The sequence below is a fragment of the Mus caroli genome, chromosome 18 (genome assembly GCF_900094665.2).
Source record: "Mus caroli chromosome 18, CAROLI_EIJ_v1.1, whole genome shotgun sequence".
In the NCBI taxonomy this organism is placed as follows: domain Eukaryota; kingdom Metazoa; phylum Chordata; class Mammalia; order Rodentia; family Muridae; genus Mus; species Mus caroli.
This window is the reverse complement of record NC_034587.1, coordinates 73,312,924-73,335,787: the sequence shown is the minus strand read 5'-3', so window position 1 is coordinate 73,335,787 and position 22,864 is coordinate 73,312,924. Positions and strand designations below refer to the sequence as shown.

Here is a 22,864-nt window from a genome sequence, read left to right as displayed (position 1 = left end):
TGACCTCTCTGTTTCCTTCATTTTAGTGGAGGTTTGAGAAAAGAGATCAACTCGTACACAAACTTACTGTAGATTATCTAGTTACTTGTTCTTTGTGTGAGTGAATGTCACATGTGTACAGATGCCATGGAGGCCAGAAGACTGGGTCAGCTCGTCTGGATCACCTGTAGCTGGAGTTACAGGCAGTTGCAAGCTGTTGTGTACTGAACTCATGTCCTCTAAAAGAATGCAAATGTTCTTAACCAACCGAACCATCTCTCCTGTCCCGATTTACTAATTAAATGTATTCTTTGACAGTTTCCTATGTATGTATAATGTACTCTGGCGACTCTCACCCTGCCCCGTCTTCCCTCCCTTTCCCTTGATAATGTCTTTGTGACTCACTGAGTCTAACCAAGGCACGACCATGTATATGGAACTATCTGTTGGAACTGGTGGGCTTCTCAGCGGGCTCAATATAATGACGCCCCTTCCCTCAGTACCCTTCAGTAAGCTAGAGTTCCCTAGGAGAGGGTAGGGACTCATGAGCCCCTCCCAGTCCACACTGACTGCTGACAGTGGTCCTGTGCAGGCTTGGTACGGGCAACTGCAGCTTCTGTGAGTTCACGCTTGTAACACTGTCATTCTCAGCAGAGAGTGTTTTGTGGCTTGTCTCCTTGTCGCCCAACTCTCCGGTGTTCTTCCGTTCTTTTGCTGAGATGCTCTCTCAACTACAGATGGGTCTATCATTCTTTTAGTAGGTCACGGGGTTGGGACAATAGTTCTGTCGGCTTGTGTTAAAACTTGAAACCTGAGTTTGATCCCTAACATTCACATAAAAATTCCAGGTCTAGTGTTGCACGTTAATAACCCCAGTGTTGGGGAGGTAGCAGAGACAGGAGGAACCCCTGGCTCATTGGCTAGGCAGACTAGCCTAATTGGTGAGCTCCAAGCCAATAAATCCTGTCTCAAAGGAGGTGGATGGTATTTCTGAAGGTGACACTTGAGGTTGTCCTCTGGTCTCTAGAACATATATGCACATGTTAAAAAGATTATATATATAGTCTTTACATATATACTTTATTAATATGTAGCTATTAACATGTAAAACTATACATTTTATATATAACCTATAATTATATATTACATATAATCTATAACTAGATATAATATATATCTACATGGATTATCTACATAGATATTATGTAGATAGATGGATTATATATATAACATATTATATATATAGTTATGAGGCATTGGCTTCTTCATAGTTGGAATAAATAAAATTTATCTTAACATGTGGGGAATTTTGTTGACTTATTTTAGAGTTCACAACTCAAATGCACGTGGTAGCCCAGAAACTGATGCCACATAAGTAGTGTGCTAGGTAGGAGTCATTTGTGTGGTGCCACGTTTACATTATTGTGCTTACTTGTCATAAATCACAAAGGCCTTTCCTCATATAAATTCACGAGGGATTTGCTGGCCTTTTATGATATCAGCCATCAAGACCTACCAGCTAGAAGCACAGGCACCAGGTCAAGGTTCATAAACTGCATAGGCAAAGCTGGGAGGGAGATGAACTGGAGGACTAGTGAGAGCCAGAGACTCTCTGAAGTCTCTGAGAGTCACAACTCAGCCCAGTTCAATATGGAAACTTAATCTAACATTGCCAGATCTCCTAATCTTCCTAGAAACTGCAGCAGCTGACTTGCACCTGAGCATCACTCTCAAACTCTGGCAACGAGGGCTGGTGACCCCTTGCTCCTGTATCATCTGCATCCTTTTTGTCCATCAGGTTGACCACACTCACCTCCGTCAAAACCATTCCTGGTTGTCTTTATCGCTTCCCAGCCACTCCTACTGTATGAGGCAGCTGTGTCTTTGACTCCTTGTCTGTCCTCCTCAGATGTAAGCTCCGTGGTTTGAGGTCCCTGTTTTCATTCTTACTAAATGAATGAAACATTCTTTAAGACAGTGTAGGCCAGTGGCTACCTGAGCTCCAGGAGTTATGAATACTGTTCCTAGCACTAGCACTCAGCCTACTGCATTCTGTATAGGAAGTCTATGGTTGCTTTGAATTTATCAGAGCCTTTTGTATTAGTGGCTTGTTTTCATATGCCTCAGTGCCCAGCTTAGAAGATATACATTGTAAGGGACAGAGCTGTGCCTGCTGTCTTCCTATGCTTTGGCCACACTAAGCATTTAATAAATACAAAGTTCTCAGGCACATCAGCCACGGAAACAGTGCCAATATATGACATGAAAATGAGCAGTGGAAGATACTCAGAGATGTTACGACCTGTGCAGTTTGTATGATTTTTGATCTGCTGCCTTTTAAAGACAGAAATGTGCTTCTGGCTAGTAGATCTTGATGGCTGGTATGGCAAAAAGCCAGCAAGGCCCTCATGAGCGTATGTGGAAAAGGCCTTTGTGATTTATGACAGCTAAATATGATAATGTAAGCATGGCTCCATGCAAATGACTGTAGTAAGAAAAGGGATTCACTCTCCCACTCACGGTGGAGGGTTTGGTCAAATAGATTAATGCAGTTTAAAAAATTTTTTTATTGCAGGTGCCTAAGGACTTTAATTTCATGTTACTGGAGCCATTGATCCAACGCTAACTGAACATAATAAATACAGGGATGTTTCCACCTTCCCCACCCTACAGGATACTGGAGTTTTGAAGTGTGCGATTAAAGGTGAAATGACAGCGCCATCATTCCAAGGTGGTATCTGACATCACACCTGGGGACATTTGTGGAGCCATCACACAAGGTGGTCCCTTGTCTATGCCTTGTCACTATGATAGGCTCTGACAGATGTGGTATGGCAGGCAGGTAGAGCTGCACCCACCTGCAGCTGTGTGTGTGGTGTGATGGAAGCACATCTGGCCACCAGGAGGTTGGCTCTACATTCTACAACAGTGTTCACTGCTTCCGATACCCATCATTTCCCATTGTGCCCACTGGCCTTCCTTCTCCCAAAGTCTTTAGTGCCTTTTCTGGCCCAGGAGCAGTTAATTGTGAAATCAATGTGGATACAGCCTTTCATATCAACACAACCTTCTAATCATGGGGTGGCCTGTGCCATGGTTAGTGCTGTTCTGAAATAATCTAGAATCACTCTAGGCTCCTTACGGGGTATTTTCTTTATGTTGCTGAGGTGGTGACAGTTGTGTGCTCTGGGTGGCACCACTTCCTGGTGGAGACTCTGGACTGCAGAAATGGAGAAAGGCCCCAGGCAGTGAGAATGGTGCCCTCCCCAGTGGGGATGGACAGCTGTTTCATGCGCCTGCTGACTTGAATTCCCCACCATGAAGGACTTGTACTGTGAACTAAAATTTAAAATGAATCTCTCCCTCAAGTGTCTTTAATCAAGGCACTTTGTCACAGCAACAAGAAAAGAAACTAAGACAGCTGACAAAGGAAGCTCCAAAGACACTCGGATCACATTTCCTCCAGGAGGTCAAGATGACCAACCAGCTGAGAGTTACTGGAGTGTTTCTGATTCTAGCGAGTCTAAGATAAACTTCTGAGTTATTCTCCTGGGTCTCTCTGTGGACAGGCCAGTTACCAAGCCCTAACGTATGTTAAATATGTTAAGGAAATACCTCGAACTAAGATTGCCATGGTTCTCCGGGACACTGGAGCCGGCTGCTGCTCCAGGTTGGATGCCTGGCTGAGGTCTTCCATCTTGTGAGCATGATACACCTGGACCATCTCCAGCTTCCTTGCTTTAGCCCTGTCCTGTTTCCAGAGCATCAGCAATACTGTAGGCTAATATCTAATGAGCTTTCGCTTTAAGCATCTGTGACAGAACACTGAAACTGAAATGTCTCCTCTCCTAGCATTGACTTCCAGTGATATTTAGTTCATTTCCATTGGTTCAGTTGCCTGTGTGGCAGCAGACATAAGAAGAGTGAGACTTGATCTTGTCCAGTGAAGAGATGTGGGACCTCTTGAGGGCACTGTTATTAGGACCACCTGGGCAGGACACTATGACGCCTCGTTCCGTCCTGCAGGTGGGGAAGTCAGCAGAGAGGAGGTGGACTCCAGTCTTCCTAGTGATCTTCAGCACCGTGTCCTCAGCTCCTCAGCTAGAGAACCCTGAGGCAGAAGCCTCCCGCAATGAGCAGAGCTGCACAGCAGTTTAGTATGCGGCAGCTTCAGAGGACCTGCTAATTCCCGAGCAATCAACAACGAACCCTGGCTCCCAGATCCCAGACTGCAGATGGATGTGTCCCCTTCCCCAGGCTCCGAGCAGCGTGCTGTCCTTCAGGCTGAGCTTTCATCCAAATGCAGCTTTTCAAGACCAATCCTCATCGAGCTTGCTCCTTTCAGGTTGTCTAGGCTAAGTATTTAGTATTCAGTTCCTACATTCCATGTTCAACAGCAATACTGCATAGAAAGGGGTGAGATGACTTACGTGCCCTCAGTCAGAGCACTGGGCACCGGAGCTCTGCCTTCAGTCATTCCGACTTTATGGTCATGTCACACTGTCATGGGCACCTGCCAATGTGTGAGTACGAAGTTAGGGCATTCATAAAGCCACGAACAGAGCACTCACTAAGACACCATTTCCCTAGCTTTGTTCTCTTCCACCTAAGACGGAGCTGATCTCTAAACAAGCATCAAAGCCTGAAGCTCATTAACATTAGTGTGCGCCTCAATAAGGTGAGCACTGTGATGATGCACAATTACATCCTAATAATTCAGTGCCCAAGAGCCCCGTAAAACAATTGCCACGGCCGTGGATTGGCACAGCATGCAAATGCAGCAGGAGAGTCATTCCCTACTTCATCTCCTTCATTTGGGTGGGTTTAACATGAGAAGAATAATCCAGGCACCGAGACGAGATCTCATTTTACAACTGTAGTAAGAAGTACATAAAAGCCTGAATCTGTCCCAATAGTTCCTAAAAGATTTCTCCCATAGTGTCAGAGGCAAAAATAATGAAATCTTGCAAATGTACAGTTAATAGGTCCCCGGTGGACACTAACTTCAAAAATGCACGGTCTATAAGACATTAAAGGCTTGATTTTGGTTTCTGCACTGTTCCTGTTAATAACAATGTCTAATTAAAACATCTGTAAAATACTGATAGTTTTAATTTTACATAAAATTTCCAAAACAACTGTTACACAGTATAATAGGTATCTGCAATGAATAGGTTATTAATGGAAATATTATTTTAAATTAAATTCGGGTTCTAAATTTAAATTAGTCATCTCTGGCTAATGAACAGAAAAAAAGTCATCTGTGCTGGGAATACAGTGGAAGATCTGGCTTTCCACATCTGTTAAAGCAACTTCACTGGATCTCAGCTGAAGGGCTCGCCACACTGCTGCTAGCTTGCTTCTCTGTGGCTTGTCTGCAGAGCTTCACGGCTCAACTCTGGCATCCTGATGACAGCCAAATGCACCTTTCAGTGCATCTCTGTGTGAGTCAGTCATGCTCACAGAGGATTCTCTCACTTCCAGCACGGAGGAATGGAGAGCTTACGGCTCCTCTGTGCCCACAGGAGCTTCTCCTCCAGCCCAGTGAACCTGACGAATATTTTAACAGGAATGGCACAAAATCTCAGCTCTCCCTTTCTTCAGGTCCCATCTTCTTTTATAAAACAAAAGAGATTAGCAAGGTTTAGGGTTGGCTGCAATTCAATACCCCTCTTTCTAATTAATGCACAATGAAAGGGTTAAATAGGATCAGCACTGGATGGCGCAGCCTACTGATGCCCCCTTGTTAGAAAGGGATCCACCCAGTCCAGACAACACATGCTGGTTCACAGGAGGTGCTGCAGAATGTGGTCCACAGCGTGAGGGAAGCTCTCGCAAGTTAAGTAGGGAGGTGGATTAATTTTTTCTTCATCTGCTGCTTTGTATTTCCCTGGAATGAAGGTAAAGCCAGTGAACAAAGGCTACAGCTAGAGTGCCAGGTTCCCCCACACCCAGGAGCACCCCACAACCACCAGGGAGTCAAGGCTCCACCTCTCCCAAAAGCACCTTCTCCTGAGCCCTTAGGAGGTAAAGGAGCAATCCAGACAACGGTGACAGTATCACCTTCTCAGCCCTCTGGTTTTTTACAATGGGCAGTTCTAGGAACAGTCACCTCACAGTTAAGGTCTCCTTCAAATCATGGAAGCACTCTCTCCCTGACCTTCAATATAGGCAGGCAATTTAAATCAATACTTTTTAAAACAGAAGACTAGATATAAATCAGATGCCAAGTGCTGCCTAATTTGTGACTCAGGAATTTGTGGGCCTGGTACACAACTCAGCGCATAGGCCCAGAGAGGAGAGGAACCAGTCTGTGCAGGACTGGAGAGGTTTTACATTTGCACAGGAGGCAGCAAGGTCCCCTTTCACAGCCTTACTGGGCCCAGTCATTTCTGAATTTCCTCTTTCTCTCTGAGCATCCAGTTCCCTCTATAGTGTTTATAACTTGTAGTTACCCATTTGCTTGTCTTATAGCTATGGAGACTGTAAATATTCTGAGAATGGGGGCTGTCTCCTTTACACGCCAATGGACTCCTAGTATCTAACATTATAATGGGCACATCATACGCAGTCCCTAAATATGTCTTTAAAAAATGAATAGGAAGAAGGGTGGGGGGGGGTAGCCAGGCCTAGCGAGAGGAGAGAGCACTTGCCTAAGGCCTGCAGGGCTTGGCTTTTGCTTTCTTTCTTCTCCTTCTCTATAACGCTACTCATTGCTCCACGTTATCAGGTTTCCTTTCCTGAATTTTGCTTCCCTCACAAACCAGAACGAGTGTGTTCTGCAGAAGACGGCTCTTGTACTGTCCTACTGGAGCTCTTCCAGCCAAGGAACAAGCATGGAGTCTAGGGGCTGTTAACACACACTGCACTCACCCTCACATCCTCACGGTGCAGCTCCACTCAGCAAACCCTACTGCTTAAATCTTAAGCTAAATCCTACTAAGAGCAAACCAGTAGGCAGGGATTCTACTCAGCATGTCAAAGGCTGACTACTGCTATACCACCTACTTTCTAGATCCAGTGGTCTAAGCGACAAATAAGTGTCTAAGCCATGGGCTTCTGGGGCGCTTCTGCCAGACCAGAGACAAAGTAGAGTTTCTTCTACAAGGCTCAAACGACAGTGCTCAGCTGTATGTCTAGCTGTTGCCCACATGATGGTGCCTGACTCAAGGTGGTGCTCCACAGTGTTGACTGAAAGAATGAAGCACCTCTGCCTAACTCACAGCCTAATCCACCCAGGAAGGCACTGGGTCAGTAAGGATGAGGAGGGAGAAAGCAAGGCAGTGCGTTGCTGCTGTAAGATAAAGGGCCATCCATGCCACTGTTCTCTAGATGAGATTCTGCTCAGGACAGACCCTGATCATCTGAACAGAGGAACACTGCCCATGGACCCATGCTCCCACTGAGACACACCATTGCTCAGGGCGCTCCACGAGAAGCACTTATTACTGAATATGAATCTAGATGTTCAGAGTCATCTTAAATACTGGGAAGACTAGAGCTTGTCCACTGTGCTGTGCTGGAAGTTATAGTCAGTGCTGGCTGGCCTCGTGGTTTAGAACTAACATCAATAGTAGCAATGGGCCTGTTCTCTGGAGGGCCATAGTTGCTTTACTGATTACATGTTTGAGATGTTGGCTTCTTTAGGACAAAAACAAAAAAAGCAGGGCAGGTGGAGGTCAGGGCAGAAAGGCCATTCACAGCGATGCAGAGGCCCAGACTTGGCGGTTGCTACGAATCCTCAGTTGTGTGAGCTAGAAAGAGGAACCGTTCATGGAATAACAGAAAGCAAAAGTTATTTCAGGCTCCTTCAAAGGGAGGGGAGAGAGAAGGAAACAAAGGGAGCGTGTGAGAGGCTGTCTCTCTTGACTTATCCCTGCTTCCTGGTGCCTGCATCACATCATGGTTGTGATGCCCCGAGGAGGAAATGCTGGGTTGATTCTGAAGTGCTGGCTTGCCCTGTCTGTAAGGCTCCCCTCCCAATGGCCTGCGCACAGGCTCAAGCGTTCTCCTGAGCCACATAGCCCTGTTCCTTCTCACTCAGCTGTCTGACATTTTCCAGTCACCTGTTTCTGCTCACCTTGCTCTTCAGAGGTCAGAGTTTGATTCTTGCTTGATCCATCTCACATAACTAGTCAGCACATGGCTTTGACCAAGACACAGAACAATTAACCACTGGATTGCTGTCAAAATACTGGGTCAACTGAATCAGCGTAAAAAAGGCATCCCCCTTTCTTCCCTAAACTTGACAGACTGTGTGAAGGAAACTAATTTTGGTGGAAGTAATTTGCAAACTCTTATTTCCCTATGATGCTAAAATTCTAACCCAGGGCCTTGTACGGACAAGCACTCTTCCACTGAGCTACAGTCTCAGTCCTCTAAACTTTTGATCACCAAAACCGAAGTTAAGAGAAAAGAAAAATGTCTTCTACATGTATGTTAAAAAATGCAAAGTGAGCACATAGGAGCATAAGAGGCATTAGCAGGCCGGTTCCTAACGCTGCGCATCTTCACTGTGCAGCCCACAGAGTGGGTTCTTTTCTGAGCAGCACGCCTCAGGCCTCCTGCTTACTCTGATGTGACACTTGTCTCTAGGACATCCTGCAAAGGTGAACTGTCCACTGTGTGGTTGTCTCTGGGGAGCACCCACTGCCTCTAGCCTGCTCCAGCTGTGCTGCGCAGCACAGCATCCCTCACTGCTCTTCCTGGAATCCTGAACTCATTTCCCGCTTGCTTATGGTAGGGAGAGAACTAGAGTGCTGAAAGCTCTGCTCCTTCTGCGAGGGCTGTTCTGGCAACTCTGGGTTTCAGGGAGACGGTGTTTCCTGGCTGGCCTGGAACTTGCTATAGAGGCCAGACTGGTCCAAACTTACAGCGCTCCTCCGCTCAGCTTCCCAAGTGCTAGGTTAATGATGTACCACTGTGCCCCTCTCTATCCGTATCTTTGAAAGGGTCTATACAGGAAATACATACCGGTTTTAACTAAGATGCCCAGCATGCCAATGTTCTGAGCCCCATCAACATCATCCCTGCAATCCTGGAAAACACGAAGACATTTAGTTCCGAGTCTTCACCCAGCCTGCCAACAAACTCTACCAATAGCCGATTGGACTACACTGGCTACCCAAAATTCCCTGCTTTTCTTCTTCATTCTTAAAATGCAAGAAAGATCATGTGTACAAAGAGTTAAAGTATCTCTGTAAACCTTGAGGAGGAAATCATGCTGGAGAGCATCATCAGGGCAGAAGGCGAACATCAGAGCAGGAGCCCCAGTGACAGAGCACAGAGCACACTGCCGAGTCTCTGGGTTTCATACACCTGTCTATCCTTTTCAAGGAAACCACGAGACCCTGCATCCTTGTGGACCTCAACTAGGGAGTCCAGCCAACTAGGGAGAATCGAGTCAAGCACCACACGCAAGCAGACTGTCTGCGTTCACTCCACACTGGGGATCCCAGCAGCCTGGAGGGAGCTCCCTGCACTGAGACGAGTATGTTCAGTGGAGCTGAGTATGGTGCACAGTCCTGTGGTCCCAATACTCAGGAAGCTGAGGCAGGACAACTGACTGAGCTTAAAAGTCTGAGGCTAGCTGAGCAGCACAGTGAAATTCCATCTTACACAACATCCCCCAAACCAGAAACCCAGCCACCATATACTAGGTTACTGTTGACAATGGACGTGGGGTAACGAAAAAGTCAAGGCCTGGGATAAGCATCAAGGCAGTCCATCTTGCCAACTCAAGTTTGAAAGCACACTTACTTATCAGATCATGCCTGAAGACAATTTCTTTCCAGAAAGAAAAATGGTTCCTATTATTTAACAATAGTTCTTGGAAATGGTTTTCCAGTGCCAAACCTTCCTCTGAGGTCCACCCAAGACCTTTTTCTATGTTACCACATCTGAATCCTCCCTGCTGAGGGCATGTGGATGGGGACACAGAGGAGAGGACCTACCTCTCTCCTGGACAACAGCAACTGCACACAGCTGAGGACATTGCTTGCAGCTCCCCACCCTCCCTGGCCAGCTCCTCCTGTCAGCCCCTGATAATTAACTTGTCACACACACCTGTCTGGAGAACTCAGGCAGAATGGCAAGAGCAAAAGGTGGAAGAAAAGCCATAGTTCCTCAAACTATAACCCAGTTCCATGAGCATTCTATCAACTTCAGTGGAAGACTCCAGAAGCAGAAGACAACACCAGAACTGTTCCACCACCATGGACTCAGAAACTAGGGGAGTCTAAACCCCATGGTCTACATTCAGCTGTGCTAGGTAGGAGACTCACCTCCCTGGGCTTCAGTTTCCTAATGTGTAAACTAAGGGTTGGCCCAGACAATCTTAGTGGCTGCTTCCATCCTATCAAGCTGGCACATAGAGCTAAAACAAACCATTCATACCAACTTACCACACATGGCACACATAGGAAATAATACCAGCTCATTGACATGGACAAAAGGAAGGTGCTCATCACCACAGGTGACTATTAAGGGCTTCCCCTCATTCCATAGCTCCCCACTATGAAAAGAGCTAGAGTGGCAAGTATCCCTAACTACTGGACACACTAATTGGGTAATTCTTTCATAAATATATGCTAAAAAGGCAAAAATGGTAGAATTCTTTTGATACAAGTTGTTTTCCACATAAGCTATATTAAAAAATGTTCAGATCTGTATTGGGGTTTTCTTTAGTAGGATACATTAAACATTTAACTGACTGGTGTATAAATCATTCATACATACACACACACACACACACACACACACACACATATGGAGGGGGGGAGAGAGAGAGAAAGAGAGAGAGAGAGAGAGAGAGAGAGAGAGAGAGAGACTGAGACTCTATGGAGATATGTTAGACACAACATCTCTATTTTTACAAGAACACACTGCCAATGTACAGGAAGGCAGCTACAGGACATCTCTTTGGGCCTTGTACTTACATCTCCTATCATGACGGCCTCCTCCGGTGCACAGTCAGCATCCCTCAAGGCTTCCAGAAAGAATGTCTTCTCTGGTTTCCCCACCACCATGGCTTTCGTGTCTGTGGCATACTCTAAGGCTGTCACAAATGGTCCTGGTCCCAAGGCTAAGCCATCTTTTCTCTTGTAGTACCTGGCCTTGTGGATAGCTATCAGAGGGGCTCCATCCAGGAGTAGCCTAGAGGGATGGAGAAAATGCAGACAAGCTAAGAGCAAGTCTTTTATGACTGAGAAAAAGATGTCAGATTTACTCAGTGGTTTTATTCACACTCACAGAAACAAATAGTTTCTTATTAACTTTTAATGACTTGCTGTCTTCTAATGAATTCACAGAGAACTGCTGGGAATTACACACATACACTAAAGGTGATAGATTATTAAATTTGGGATTGCTTCAACCTTTTACCTTTAGTGATTTCACACACTTTACCCAAATCACCAGGGAAAGAGAATGAAGAGAACTAAAGCTAAATAAGGCACTGGAGGAAAGAACTTAACTTAATGAGATGAGCTGCTTCCCCTTCCCTAATGGGAAGCACGAGGCTCCCAGGCCTCTGAAGACACCACAGGGTTGTTGCTGCCGTGATGGAGGAGCGCGCTCACCGGGTGTGTGCAGCTCTGTCTCCTCTACTTCACAACCTAGGCTGCTTCTTGCACTAGAAGTTGAATGGAGAATTTTCTAGTTTCTCCCTGAATTTTACCACCAAGTCTGACACAGGACAAACTGTACTCTTATGGAGCAAGAGATGTCAGGACTTCTCAACAGTGTGACAGACAAGCTCCACATGGAACTAGGGAGCTCGAATGCCTCAGGCAAAACCACTGCAAATCTCCACAAACCTCACCCGCGCTCGAGTCTGCCACCTACCTGAGCAATGCGGCTTTAGTCAAAGAGAGGAGCCACACGTGGATGACTGTCGAGTGGAATCTGAGACAAGATAATACTACTTAATCTGATTTTAACCAATGTAATAAATGACCTCACTAGCTTAATTTACTTGAAGTCATCTACTTAGTTAAAATATTTAGTAAGTCCGTGGAGGAAGAATTCATCACATCTTATCCCTCACAATTATGAGTAATTAAGCGCTCAGCTATGAAACTGCTAAATTATTCTTGTCAGTGGGCACAGAAATAATTTCCTGTGGGAGATGCAGAATTCAGACATTTATGATTAAATATTTTATTAAGTAAAACCAATACTGGACTATTCCAGGGGTCTGCTGTTCGTTACTACCAATGGCTCAGCGCACAGGCCAGAGCCTGCCCAGCCCCTCTGCTGGTCTTCCTGAGCAGTGACTTAGCACACCACAGAATGACTCACCTAGCCTATCTCCCAATCCCATTCATTTGCGTCTGCACCACAGAACAGGAATTCTTTATGCAACAGACCTCAAGATTGTCTTCCACTTACATAGCTAAACTAAAAACTCATTTGACTTAGCTTGGTTAATATTTGATTATATATTAGCTAGGGATGAGAATTATCATCTTGATTGATGTGTGTACTTAATTTCGAGTGTTGTCCCTGGGAGGGCAGACCCTGTGGGTTCTCTCCATTTCTCTAGGCTGGAGCTGGCTCCACGGAGGCTGGGAGAGAGGCTCTCTTGCTACTGTTCCCTGCTCGGCACCAGCCTCACTGGGTCTTGCAAGGGCTGAAGCACATTTAAGTAAATGTTTCCTAGGGTACAGACAAATGTCTTTTGTGGTTTGATATTTTTCAGAAAATATGAAGATAGGGTCAGGCATGGTAGCACACACCTATATTCCCCGAATTCTCTCTGTGGAGACAGAGGCAGGAGGATCTAAAGTTCAAGGCCAGCTTGATACACAGTGAAATGCCTGTGTCAAGAAAAATGATGCATGTATTAGAAGCAGCTCCTTCTATGCCATGAGTGCTCCTATTCCAGAAAGCAGGTAGCAAAGGGTGGCTTTCAACTTCTGTTACTAGAAATAACATGTGGGCAGGAGATCTAAAATGTTCTAACTATAAGGCTATCGTGACATTAGAAAGAAAAGAAAAAGATAAGACGGCCCTATACTAAAGCCTCTGGCTGGAAATTTCAGGCTGGCAAAGAAAAGAACTAAGAAGATCTTGGCTGGGGAACACAGCCACAACAGAAAACCCAAGGCATTCAGCAGGGAAAGCTGCCGGGATGCAGGCCACACAGCTGCCAGGTCTTCCCGTCCCTTGCCCAGCCGCTTCTCCAGTCACCTTCCCAACCATGGACAGTGTTCAGACACCAGCTGCTCTCACTTCCAGGGAAAGCTCTAGAACTCTGTCCTGCTTCACAGACGTCATGTTCCCGCTACCTGCACAGTATGGAACAGTTCACAGCTTCCTCCTGCCCATCTGACAGGTCTGATTAAGTGTCAGGACATCAAAGACAGCATTCTAATCTCCTCCTTGGACTAACTGGGCTTCTTCTTCTTCACTTGCCGTGGTAATTCTGACTATCTGTGTTTTGAATATATTCCTTGCTATAATATCCCAAAACGCTTGTCAGTTTTATTCCTCTCTGCATTTTTGACTTAAAAGAAGGGCCTGGTACAAAACTCTTAAATAAATAAAAATATACTTTATATTTGTAGACTGGAGGATGCATTATGGTTTAGATGCAAATCCATATATTTAATATAGCATCAGTGAATGCTAGGGAGCTCCTAAAAGGGAAATTAACAAGCTGATTCTAAAATTCATATAGGTGTGCAAAGGACAGATGATAGCCGAGGTAGTCATACAGTAGTCATGGCAGTGTGAAGATGGAGAACCTAGAAATAAGCAATGCACATGGCCACTTGCTTACGTCAAGGAACTCACTGGGGAAAAGAGCAAGTCTCTATAATGTCTCTGGAACAAGTAAGCACATATTAAGACATGAACTCTTCTCTGGGCGTGGAGATGCACATTCGTAACCTGGCTCTGGAGAGGCTGAGGTAGGAGATCACAAGTTCAATGCCAGTCTAAGATGTACAGGAAGCCCCTGCCTCAAGCCTCTCTCAGTCACTCACTCTTATCTCATATGAGTCATAAAGACATAAACAGACCCCACACCTAATTGCTAAAGGCAAAAACAACAGCTTACAGAAGAAAACATAGCATTTTCATGTCCTTTGGGTATTAAGTATTTATTAAATAGAACAGAAGAAAATGTTGACAAATTGAATTCCATCAAAATTAAGAACTTTGTGCTCTCATTTTAATAGGAGAGCAAAAATGCAAATCCACTCCAGGCTGAAATATCTGTGGTACCCTAGGGAAACTAAGACTGATATATACAACATATAAATGCCTCTTATATATCAATACGAAAAATAACTCAACCAGAACAGCAAAAGATGTGGACAGGCACATCATAAGAAAAGCTATCTAATACTCAATAATACATGAAAACTTTTCCAATATTACTCATTAGAGAAATAAACTCATTAAGAAGCTACCATGGAGACCACATGGACAGTCACAGTTCCACAGACTACAAAAGACTGGCGGGAACGTGGGGTGAATGGAACTGGCAGAATGTGTGACGTGGGGCTAGCACTGGGTGAACTGGCAATGCCGACCGAGGCTAAAACTGTTACCTACACCTCTATCTGACAACTTCCCTCCTAAATCCACACCCATGAGAATAATGTGCACGTCCCCACAGACATGCAGAAGAATGTTCATCACAGCAGCAAGACTGGAAACAAAGCAAGAGCCAGGGTCAGCACACAAAGAGGCCCGGGAGCTCAGCCAACACGCCACACTACATAGTGCAGGAATGAGAATGGAAAAAGGGAGGCCCACTGCCTGTCATGCATGGGTGTCTCAAAGCAGCAACAACAAAAGTGACCCGTGTACAATTTCATCCGTGTGAAGAGCAGGAATCGAACATAGTGACAGAAACCAGAGAAGGGTCACATGGGGAGCAGCACTGCCTGGCAACGGGGTGCAGGCCAGTCCTTTCCTGTGAGCTCAGGTCAGCTTACACAGGTGCCTAAAATCTTCTGGGTTGTATTTCTATATCTCTCATATCCAAGGCTTTAACTTCTAGTTTGAACTTGCAGGAGTAGGCTCTCTCCTTCCACATGGGCTCCAGAGATGGTACTCAGGCCACCGGTCAGCAAGCGCCTTTATCCTTTATCTGGCATCTCGCTGACCCTTTTTGGACTTTAATTAGGACTGCATAGCTGACAGCCATCTCACAAATGGAAGAGTCCCACAAAAAAAGCTTTCTAACTTGACCTTAGTAGCACAGTGCTGTGAAATGTCTCCTGCCCAGGTTCCAACAGTCCTCAGTGGCTGTCACTGTTCTCCTCCTCTTGTCCCCGTTGTTTTCTCCTGGTTCATAATACATTACAACACTTAAACTCGACCCTGTTGCTGTTGAAAAAGACATGCAGGCCCTAAGCAAGCAATCCTCCATTGAACAACAACCATCAGGATTTCCTCCACACCCTGCTGGGAAGGAAGGCTTTCAGCGGAAAAGGGAGGAAGATGAGAAGAATGAGACGGAAAAATTCTAAATGCCTTTATATAAATGTATGGAACTATAAAAAATTAGGAGTTATTTTTAAGTATGAATGTTTCGCCTCTGTGCCTGTAAGGGACCAATGCAGTTGGATCGTCCTCAGGAAAGGCATCCTGTGCTCCTGATGGCTGAGCCATCCCTCAGTCCACCCCCAACTGTTTAATTAAAAAAAAAAAGACAGAAAACCTCTCCAGTCCAAAAAGTACCAAAATCTGCACAGCTCTGACCTTAGAAGAGTGCTCAGACCCTGTATCGGGAAAGAGAATTTCAGAAGAGAGGCCATCAGAGAAGCTCCAAAGCTGCCTCTCAAACAGGACTTCCTTAGGGGGCTTGGGATGCCCTGCATCTCTGAGTTGATGTTCTAGTATATACAAATCTGTGCACAGAAACCCATGTACATAACTAGCTATGTGCTAACACACCGATGAGGATTCTCTTCAGGTGGCAGAAGCAGGGAACCTCTAGTTATTCTTTTGTGCGTTTTCCACAACTAAAACACGCTGTTTCCATGACCAGGTATTCTTTAGTCTTACTAGGATCAGGCTGGATTAGGAAGTAATCTATTTACCTATGTAGTGTTCCATCCAATTAGTCCATTACTTAAAGGCTCAAACACTGGGCTTCTAGTTAAGATCGTAAGATAAACAGGCTTTGCACTAATGTAGTTATACTGCTGTAAAATTAAAGAAATAGAGTTACCTTCATATAAATGAATCATACAGTATTTTTAGGAAAAAGCAAAGTGGTGAGTAGGATTAAAAAGATAAACACTTAATACTTTCTACCATTTAGGGAGAGCTTCAGATGTACTGATCAAGAAATGCGTGACCCAATGGAGAAGCTAGAGAAAGTACCCAAGGAGCTAAAGGGATCTGCAACCCTATAGTTGGAACAACATGATGAACTAACCAGTACCCCGGAGCTCTTGTCTCTAGCTGCATATGTATCGAAAGATGGCCTAGTCGGCCATCANTGGAAAGAGAGGCCCATTGGACTTGCAAATTTTATATGCCCCAATATAGGGGAATGCCAGGGCCAAAAGAATGGGAATGGGTGGGTAGGGAAGTGGTGGTGGGGGTATGGGGGACTTTTGGGATAGCAGTGGAAATGTAATTGAGGAAAATATGTAATAAAAAATATTAAAAATTAAAAAAAAAGAAATGCGTGAAAATAAGAGAGCATCAAGTTCCTGGTCCTAGTATCACAGTGATTACAAGGAGGGTGGGGGGCATCTGTAGGAGGGGTCAAATGCACTGACCACTCCTGCTTGGTAAGACAGCGGGGAAGCACAGCAACGTTAGTTGCTCCGCTATGGTGTGCATTAAGTGCAGAGGGTCTAAGACCCTGAGCGCCTTACACAGCACAATCCCAGGCCAGGCCTAAGGTGTTACAGAGCTGGTTTACATCTTTCCCCCAAAGCAACTCTTTAACATCATTCTCAATTTTGCTCAGGCAGGTAAGATATGTGTATGTGCCATGCATTTTAGAGAGGCCAGTTCATTAAAAATATAATAGGGATGAAGCGGTGTAATATGAAATTTGATGCATCTGTCTTGATGCATAATGCCTGGGAAGGCAGTTATGCAATGGGCTTCAACATCCAATGTTTATTCTCATTATCAACGTGAATAGTAATTTAATCGGTGGTTCATTTGAGATGCCTATATTTGCCACATATAATCCGAACAGCTGCAGTCACTGGGTAGAAGGCACAGTCTCTGTGGGAACATCAATATGCAAACAAGGCCAAGACCTAGAATCTCTGTGAACTCTCCATCCAGCTGTTAAGTGCATTTGTGAAATTAGAGCTGACCTATAAGTACACTGTAATGCTTTAAAATGTGGTGTTTGGAAAAATCAATATGGTTAGGAAAGTGTACTAATTAGACAGCATCCGAGCAATTACAAAGCCAGTATTATGTCAACATACATTTTTATTACCCTGAGTCTAGTATTCATTTAAAAGAGACCTCCCAACTTCCTATTAAATATGTCCTTCCCAAATTACCAGCTAAAATCAATCAAGAGCTTCTTCTTGAAACTGTGGGTAGAGGAGTGCACAGAAGGGAACAGCAGAAGGAACAATGCAGGCTTCTCTTTCAAATAAACTCTGATACTGCTGGCAGCCTTACAAAAGGATGGCAGACAGTTTCCCAAGAAACTAAAGCAGGACAATTAAAGTATGTGAAAAGAAAGTATTTTTATTATTATCTTTAATCTTTTTTTTACAGTCCTGTGCTGGGAAGTACAGTCTCAAGCCATTTGTCGGTGACTGGATGAATCTTTAAATAAAGGCCTGAGCATCGCAGTGACCGTGCGAGCTGCCAACGACAGTGGATCCGTTAACCAAGGTCCCTCAGTGACCGGGCACACAACTGAGAACACTTGACTCAAACTGCAATTTCTGCTGATTCAGATTTTACATGAGGACGGTCACTTTCTAAAACTGACAGCAAACAATGGGGGCGGATGTGTAAACCTGCTTAATTAAAGTTTCTTACAGGGCATACATGCCAAGAAACACATTCTACACTAAGTGTGCATTAGGGTGGTTCTTGTGTGTCCTCATCCTGGTAGGGAAAATAAAAAGCAGTGTTTAGTTATGACACCAGACATCTATCAGGCCACTGCTTGGTTGGTTGTTCTTGGCTGTTGCTTTGACATAGAGCATCTTGCTCTCCAGGCCATCCTTGACCTCCATGTAGGTGAGGATGACTGAACATCTGATCCTTCTGGCTCCAGTTTGAATGCTGGGATTACAAATGTATACAAAAGCACTGCCACTGTATGTGGAGTTGGGGACTAAACTAGGGGCTTTGTGCATGGTAGGCAAACACTATACACTCCTACTTCTCTGTCCAACCATTTTTTTCCAGTAAATTAATTCAATATATCTTTCTGCAACATTCTAAAGTACTCACCTGTCATAAATACAAAGGCAAATCACACTATTTAGTTGTTTGAGAAGACATAAAAAGCAAGATGAGAAAACAAAAACTTCAAGAAAAAAATCAGTCTTCTCTGCAGATCAGAGCTGTGAGCACATTTTGTCGACGTATTTTGGGGAGCAGGAGAACAAGTTCATAGTGTTCTTTTAGAAGCTGCAGGAGTTGGTGTAGGCCAAATGCTCGGATACACTGGACTTACAGCTTTGGCTTGTTACGTGCCTGTCAATCCCACCGAAGGCTCTCCACCTGCCTGTCTCATAGGACGAATGTCTCCAACCCCTCCTGGCTGCTAAAGCGGGCCTCTCACCTTCTTCTGGCCTTTTACTCTTTACTCTCCCACCCTGACCTGGTAATTTAGTAGTCATGGGAACACTTGCTGATTCTCCATCTTTACAGCCACTTGCCAGGGCAGTCTTTCCTTAGCACTTGGTCTTAGCTGCTTTGAAAATATGGTCAAAGGGCCCACTCTTCCTAGCCCGGCCTCTCAGTAAGGCGAGGCACCCTCACCGTCTCCACTGATTAGCTGGGTGCTGCTTTCTCTCAGTGACCAGCACTGTCGGTGGAAAATGCCTACGGTAATAAAGTAACAACAACAATGACCACAAAACCCTACTTCCTTTCCAGTTGCAATTTTATTGTGAATTCTTGTTCTAGAATATTGATTCTCTAAATAAGAGGAAAAATGATCATCACATATTTACACAGATGACGAACAAAACCAAAAGCGAAGTGAAGTGGAGCAGGTAAAGCTGCCTGCAGTAGCCTAAGACTGAAACCTGATCCTCAGGACCCACATGGGGAAAGGAGAGAGCCAATCTCTGAAGCTGTCCTCCATCCAGCGACAGCTGTGTCACGCTCACACACACACATACACTCACTCACACACACACACACACACACACACACACGCCAAGATAGTTAATATTATTTGATGTTGGCACTAAAGAGACTTTTTGAAGATGTTTACCCTATTGTGTAATCTAGGTAGTCAGAAATTAACAAAAACTCTTATGTGCCAAAATCTAAAGAAGAAATGAAGGAGACCCTTTGATCAGATGAGAGGCAGCTGCTTACCGGAATGCTTGGTTCAGAAGCTGGTAATGAAAATGCTCTGGTGCCAGTCCTATGACCACAGCGTTGGGGTCCTGGGTTTGAACTCCTGGCAACAGGGAAGAAATGTAAGCATTTATACAGTCACACTGTATTAAAAAAAAAAATCTCCCACATGTGCACATTTTGCTATCACCATAATTTGAAGTACATTTTGGAAGAGGGAAGAGGAAAAGAGAGAGGGGTGGGCTGGAGAGGAGGGAGAAGAGAGGGACATTAATATCTTTCCATATTCTTCATAGATGTTTTTATAGCTAGAATACCTGAATTGAAAATTGCAACCTGATATTTGTGAGTGATTTCTGATTTCAAAATGCTTTATTGATTATAGCCAGGAGAACATCTACGAGTTTTATCACAGTAACAGTAACTGATAAGGGAATGAAATTCTAAGAGGCAAGGGAAAAGAGACTTCTAATTGGCACATGCATGACAAATATGAAAAGCACCACTGTGTAGAATTCTACAGTTTTATAACCATTTCCTAATCTACATTTGTTTCACACATATTAAAGCATGTTTAAGAGCCTGGTATCTAATACTAGGACTTCAGATATGACAAACCAGGCAAAGTTTGTCCGTCGTCTGATCACAAGGCCTATGCACTATGCACAGCTAATGCCCGAGTGCCCTTCACTGTGTTCAGGTGCCCACTGTGAGTTTCTTTCTCACTCACTGCCATGAGTGTTAAATAACTTGTTAAAGTTTATTGAGGGAACAAACTTATTGCCCACAGTGAGAGTTGAATATTTTTAGTGTTATTTCTTTTTATTACATCTACTACTGAAGCAGATGTTGGCAAAGATATTTTCATTTTCTTCAAATATTCACATATATTGGTTATTTTCATATAGATAAACATGTTCTGAGAGGTACAGTCCATCACTGAGTGACAAGATTTCTTCCAGTCCTGACCAAATATTCTGCTTTTCCATCCCAGTTCTAGCTTACTGCTAGTACATCAGAATCTTACTTAAAACAAAAAAAACAAGCTAGGATTTTAATATTGTTTTAATACAGTCAGAAAGGAAATTCAGATTCAAAGATTGCTCTGCTGTCCTTCAGCTTGTTCATGTAACTAGGACACTTTTTCTATAGTCACTTTGTCCAAAGTGAAAACAATTTACTCTTTATTGAAAAGTATTTCACAATCATTACGGAATAGCTGTACTATCTAGAATGACATCTATTTTTAAGAAGTCCCTGGTTTATCTCACTTAGCCAAGTTATGAGAGCATATCCTGGATTAACAGCTATAATACTCAAAAGAATTACTTTAAAACATGCTCATGATTCACTAATAGATTACTAATTTGGGATGATCTAAGTACCATTAAAACTCAACCCAAACATATAATGCCGCTTACCTCACAAAGTCAGTACTGTAGATGGTGGTCAGAGAGGTCTGAGAAACATCAGCTCAGACTCTATAAACTCTATAAACACAGCAGGGGACTTGGAGTCAAATGCAGGGGTGCAGAGGCAGCTCTTACCTCCTGGGCTACAGCAGCAACTAATGTGGTCGAGCTGATCGACCAAATGTTAGAGGGTAAGTCCTGTACTGCTCTGGACAAGGCTGCTTTGTCTGTCTGTCTGTCTGTTTTGTGGACCATCTCAGCAATGGGAATATCTGCGTAGATACCTCTTCTGCATGGTTTCAGGGATCCCCACGTGAAGAACTTTGTCAGCTTCTCCCAAATCTCTCACCTGTGAAATCAGGCAGTGCACGGTCATCAACCAGGAGCATGGGCCTGACTTGCTTCTGCTCTATTAAGTTTCGGGCTGCTGTCAGGGAAGTAAATATTTCATCTTCGGAGATCTCAAACTCCAATTTTTTCAGTCTCTCCAGTAGGTCTTTCTTGCTCTCTTTGGTTGTATTGGTCACAAACCGAACCATCACGGAAGTGGCCCGCAACCTGGAAAAGTCAGATTCACAAGTGCAGCTTTTACCTCCTAGTCCATGACACCTCCCAAGCCGGCAAGTGTTAGGACGTGAGCACGTGCCCTGTGCTTTGCTTTTAATCTACCCAGAATGCAGTGTCTCGCACACTGGAAAGTCAAACTTTGAAAGCTATCTCCACTTCGTGGGAGCTTCTGGACTTTAGCTGCCCTTGGCTGGCTGAGGAGTTTAGTAAGGACATGAAAGCCCACTGTCCTCACAGGGTCTAGAGGTGAGCTATCTTAAAGATCATCCCCTGATGTGACATGACAGAACTGAGACTCATGGCGGCAAGTAACTGCAGCCACTGGGTAGCAGTGGGGCCGTGGCAAGGTTTCCTGTGCTCTGCCAGTGTTTTATTGCTCTTACTACAAGAACTGCGGATGCCACAGTTATTAGAGTCTTGTGAAATGGACTGGAAGGGAATAAAAAAAAGACCAAACTGAGATGTTAACAGAGATAGCTACACACCAGTGCATTGCTGTGCGTATAAACAGAAACTCCCTGGTCAGCTCAGAGAGATGCTCAGAACTCATTTTCTTGTCAGACCCAGCAGCCCGGAGAAGAATGGAAAGTCTGAAGCTTCCTGCGCCATAAGTGAGTTCAAGGCCAGTGTCTACACAGCATGTGTGTAAGTACTACTAACATACAGGAGTGATTTGATTCCATGATCTGGTTTTGAATAACAAATTGGGATTATTTCAGAGAAAGAATTTGTGACTCTAGCCTTCTTTAGAAATACTTTCTCAGTTCAATATGTTGAACAGTGTTTCAACATAAAATCTAAAGGTAATTATAATTTAGTTATAATTTAGAATTCATATTAATAGCCTGTTGCTTTTAATGTCTTCCCCAGAAGGCTACAAGACATAAAAGTGCTTGACATAATTTAAAACAAGCAAATAAAACAGAAGAGAGTTTTAAGGATGCACTCAAAGAACATTAAGTAAATTTATATGATTAAATAATCCACTGTAATCATGACTTCCTCTATTATATCTGTGTGGCAACTTCTCAGTAGAACACATTAAATTTGGTAGTTTATCTCACAAGAGAAATTGCTACGTTAACATGGCTATTATCTTCAAAGTGAGCATTACTGTGGAATGCCCACATCAGCTTTAATGAGTTTTCTTTAAAAAACAAAACTTTCTGTGTAACTAGTTCCTCAACGTCCCTTGTCTGTTTTTATAGAAACCACAGTGGCTGTGCCAGTGCAGGGATTCCGACAGGGAAACCTCCAGTGCTCCAGAAAGTTCCACGGACAGTCTCCTGCCTGGCAGAGTGGCAGGCTCAGCGGTTACACTGCATCAGAGGTGGCACTGTTCAGCAGAGTTGGCGAGTTTTCTTTCGATCTAAGCAGAAAGGCCACCTTCACAGCAATGAGACCTGGGACTG

At 44.2% G+C, this 22,864-nt stretch overlaps 1 protein-coding gene across 3 annotated transcripts in view; it reads right to left on the bottom strand.

Moving 5' to 3' along the window:
* Positions 1-2,528: 2,528 nt before the first annotated feature.
* Hdhd2 (haloacid dehalogenase like hydrolase domain containing 2) overlaps positions 2,529-22,864 on the bottom strand; it is a 29,824-nt gene continuing 9,488 nt past the window's right edge. For all 3 annotated transcript variants that reach the window (XM_021150723.2, XM_021150725.2, XM_021150726.2), the window contains exons 3-7: positions 21,235-21,443; positions 19,492-19,576; positions 10,917-11,133; positions 8,953-9,016; positions 2,529-5,869 (exon numbers count right to left, since the gene is read on the bottom strand). In XM_021150723.2, coding sequence (XP_021006382.1) covers positions 5,766-5,869; positions 8,953-9,016; positions 10,917-11,133; positions 19,492-19,576; positions 21,235-21,443 — 679 coding nt within the window. In that variant the 3' untranslated portion in view covers positions 2,529-5,765. The remainder of the gene's footprint in view (positions 5,870-8,952; positions 9,017-10,916; positions 11,134-19,491; positions 19,577-21,234; positions 21,444-22,864) is intronic.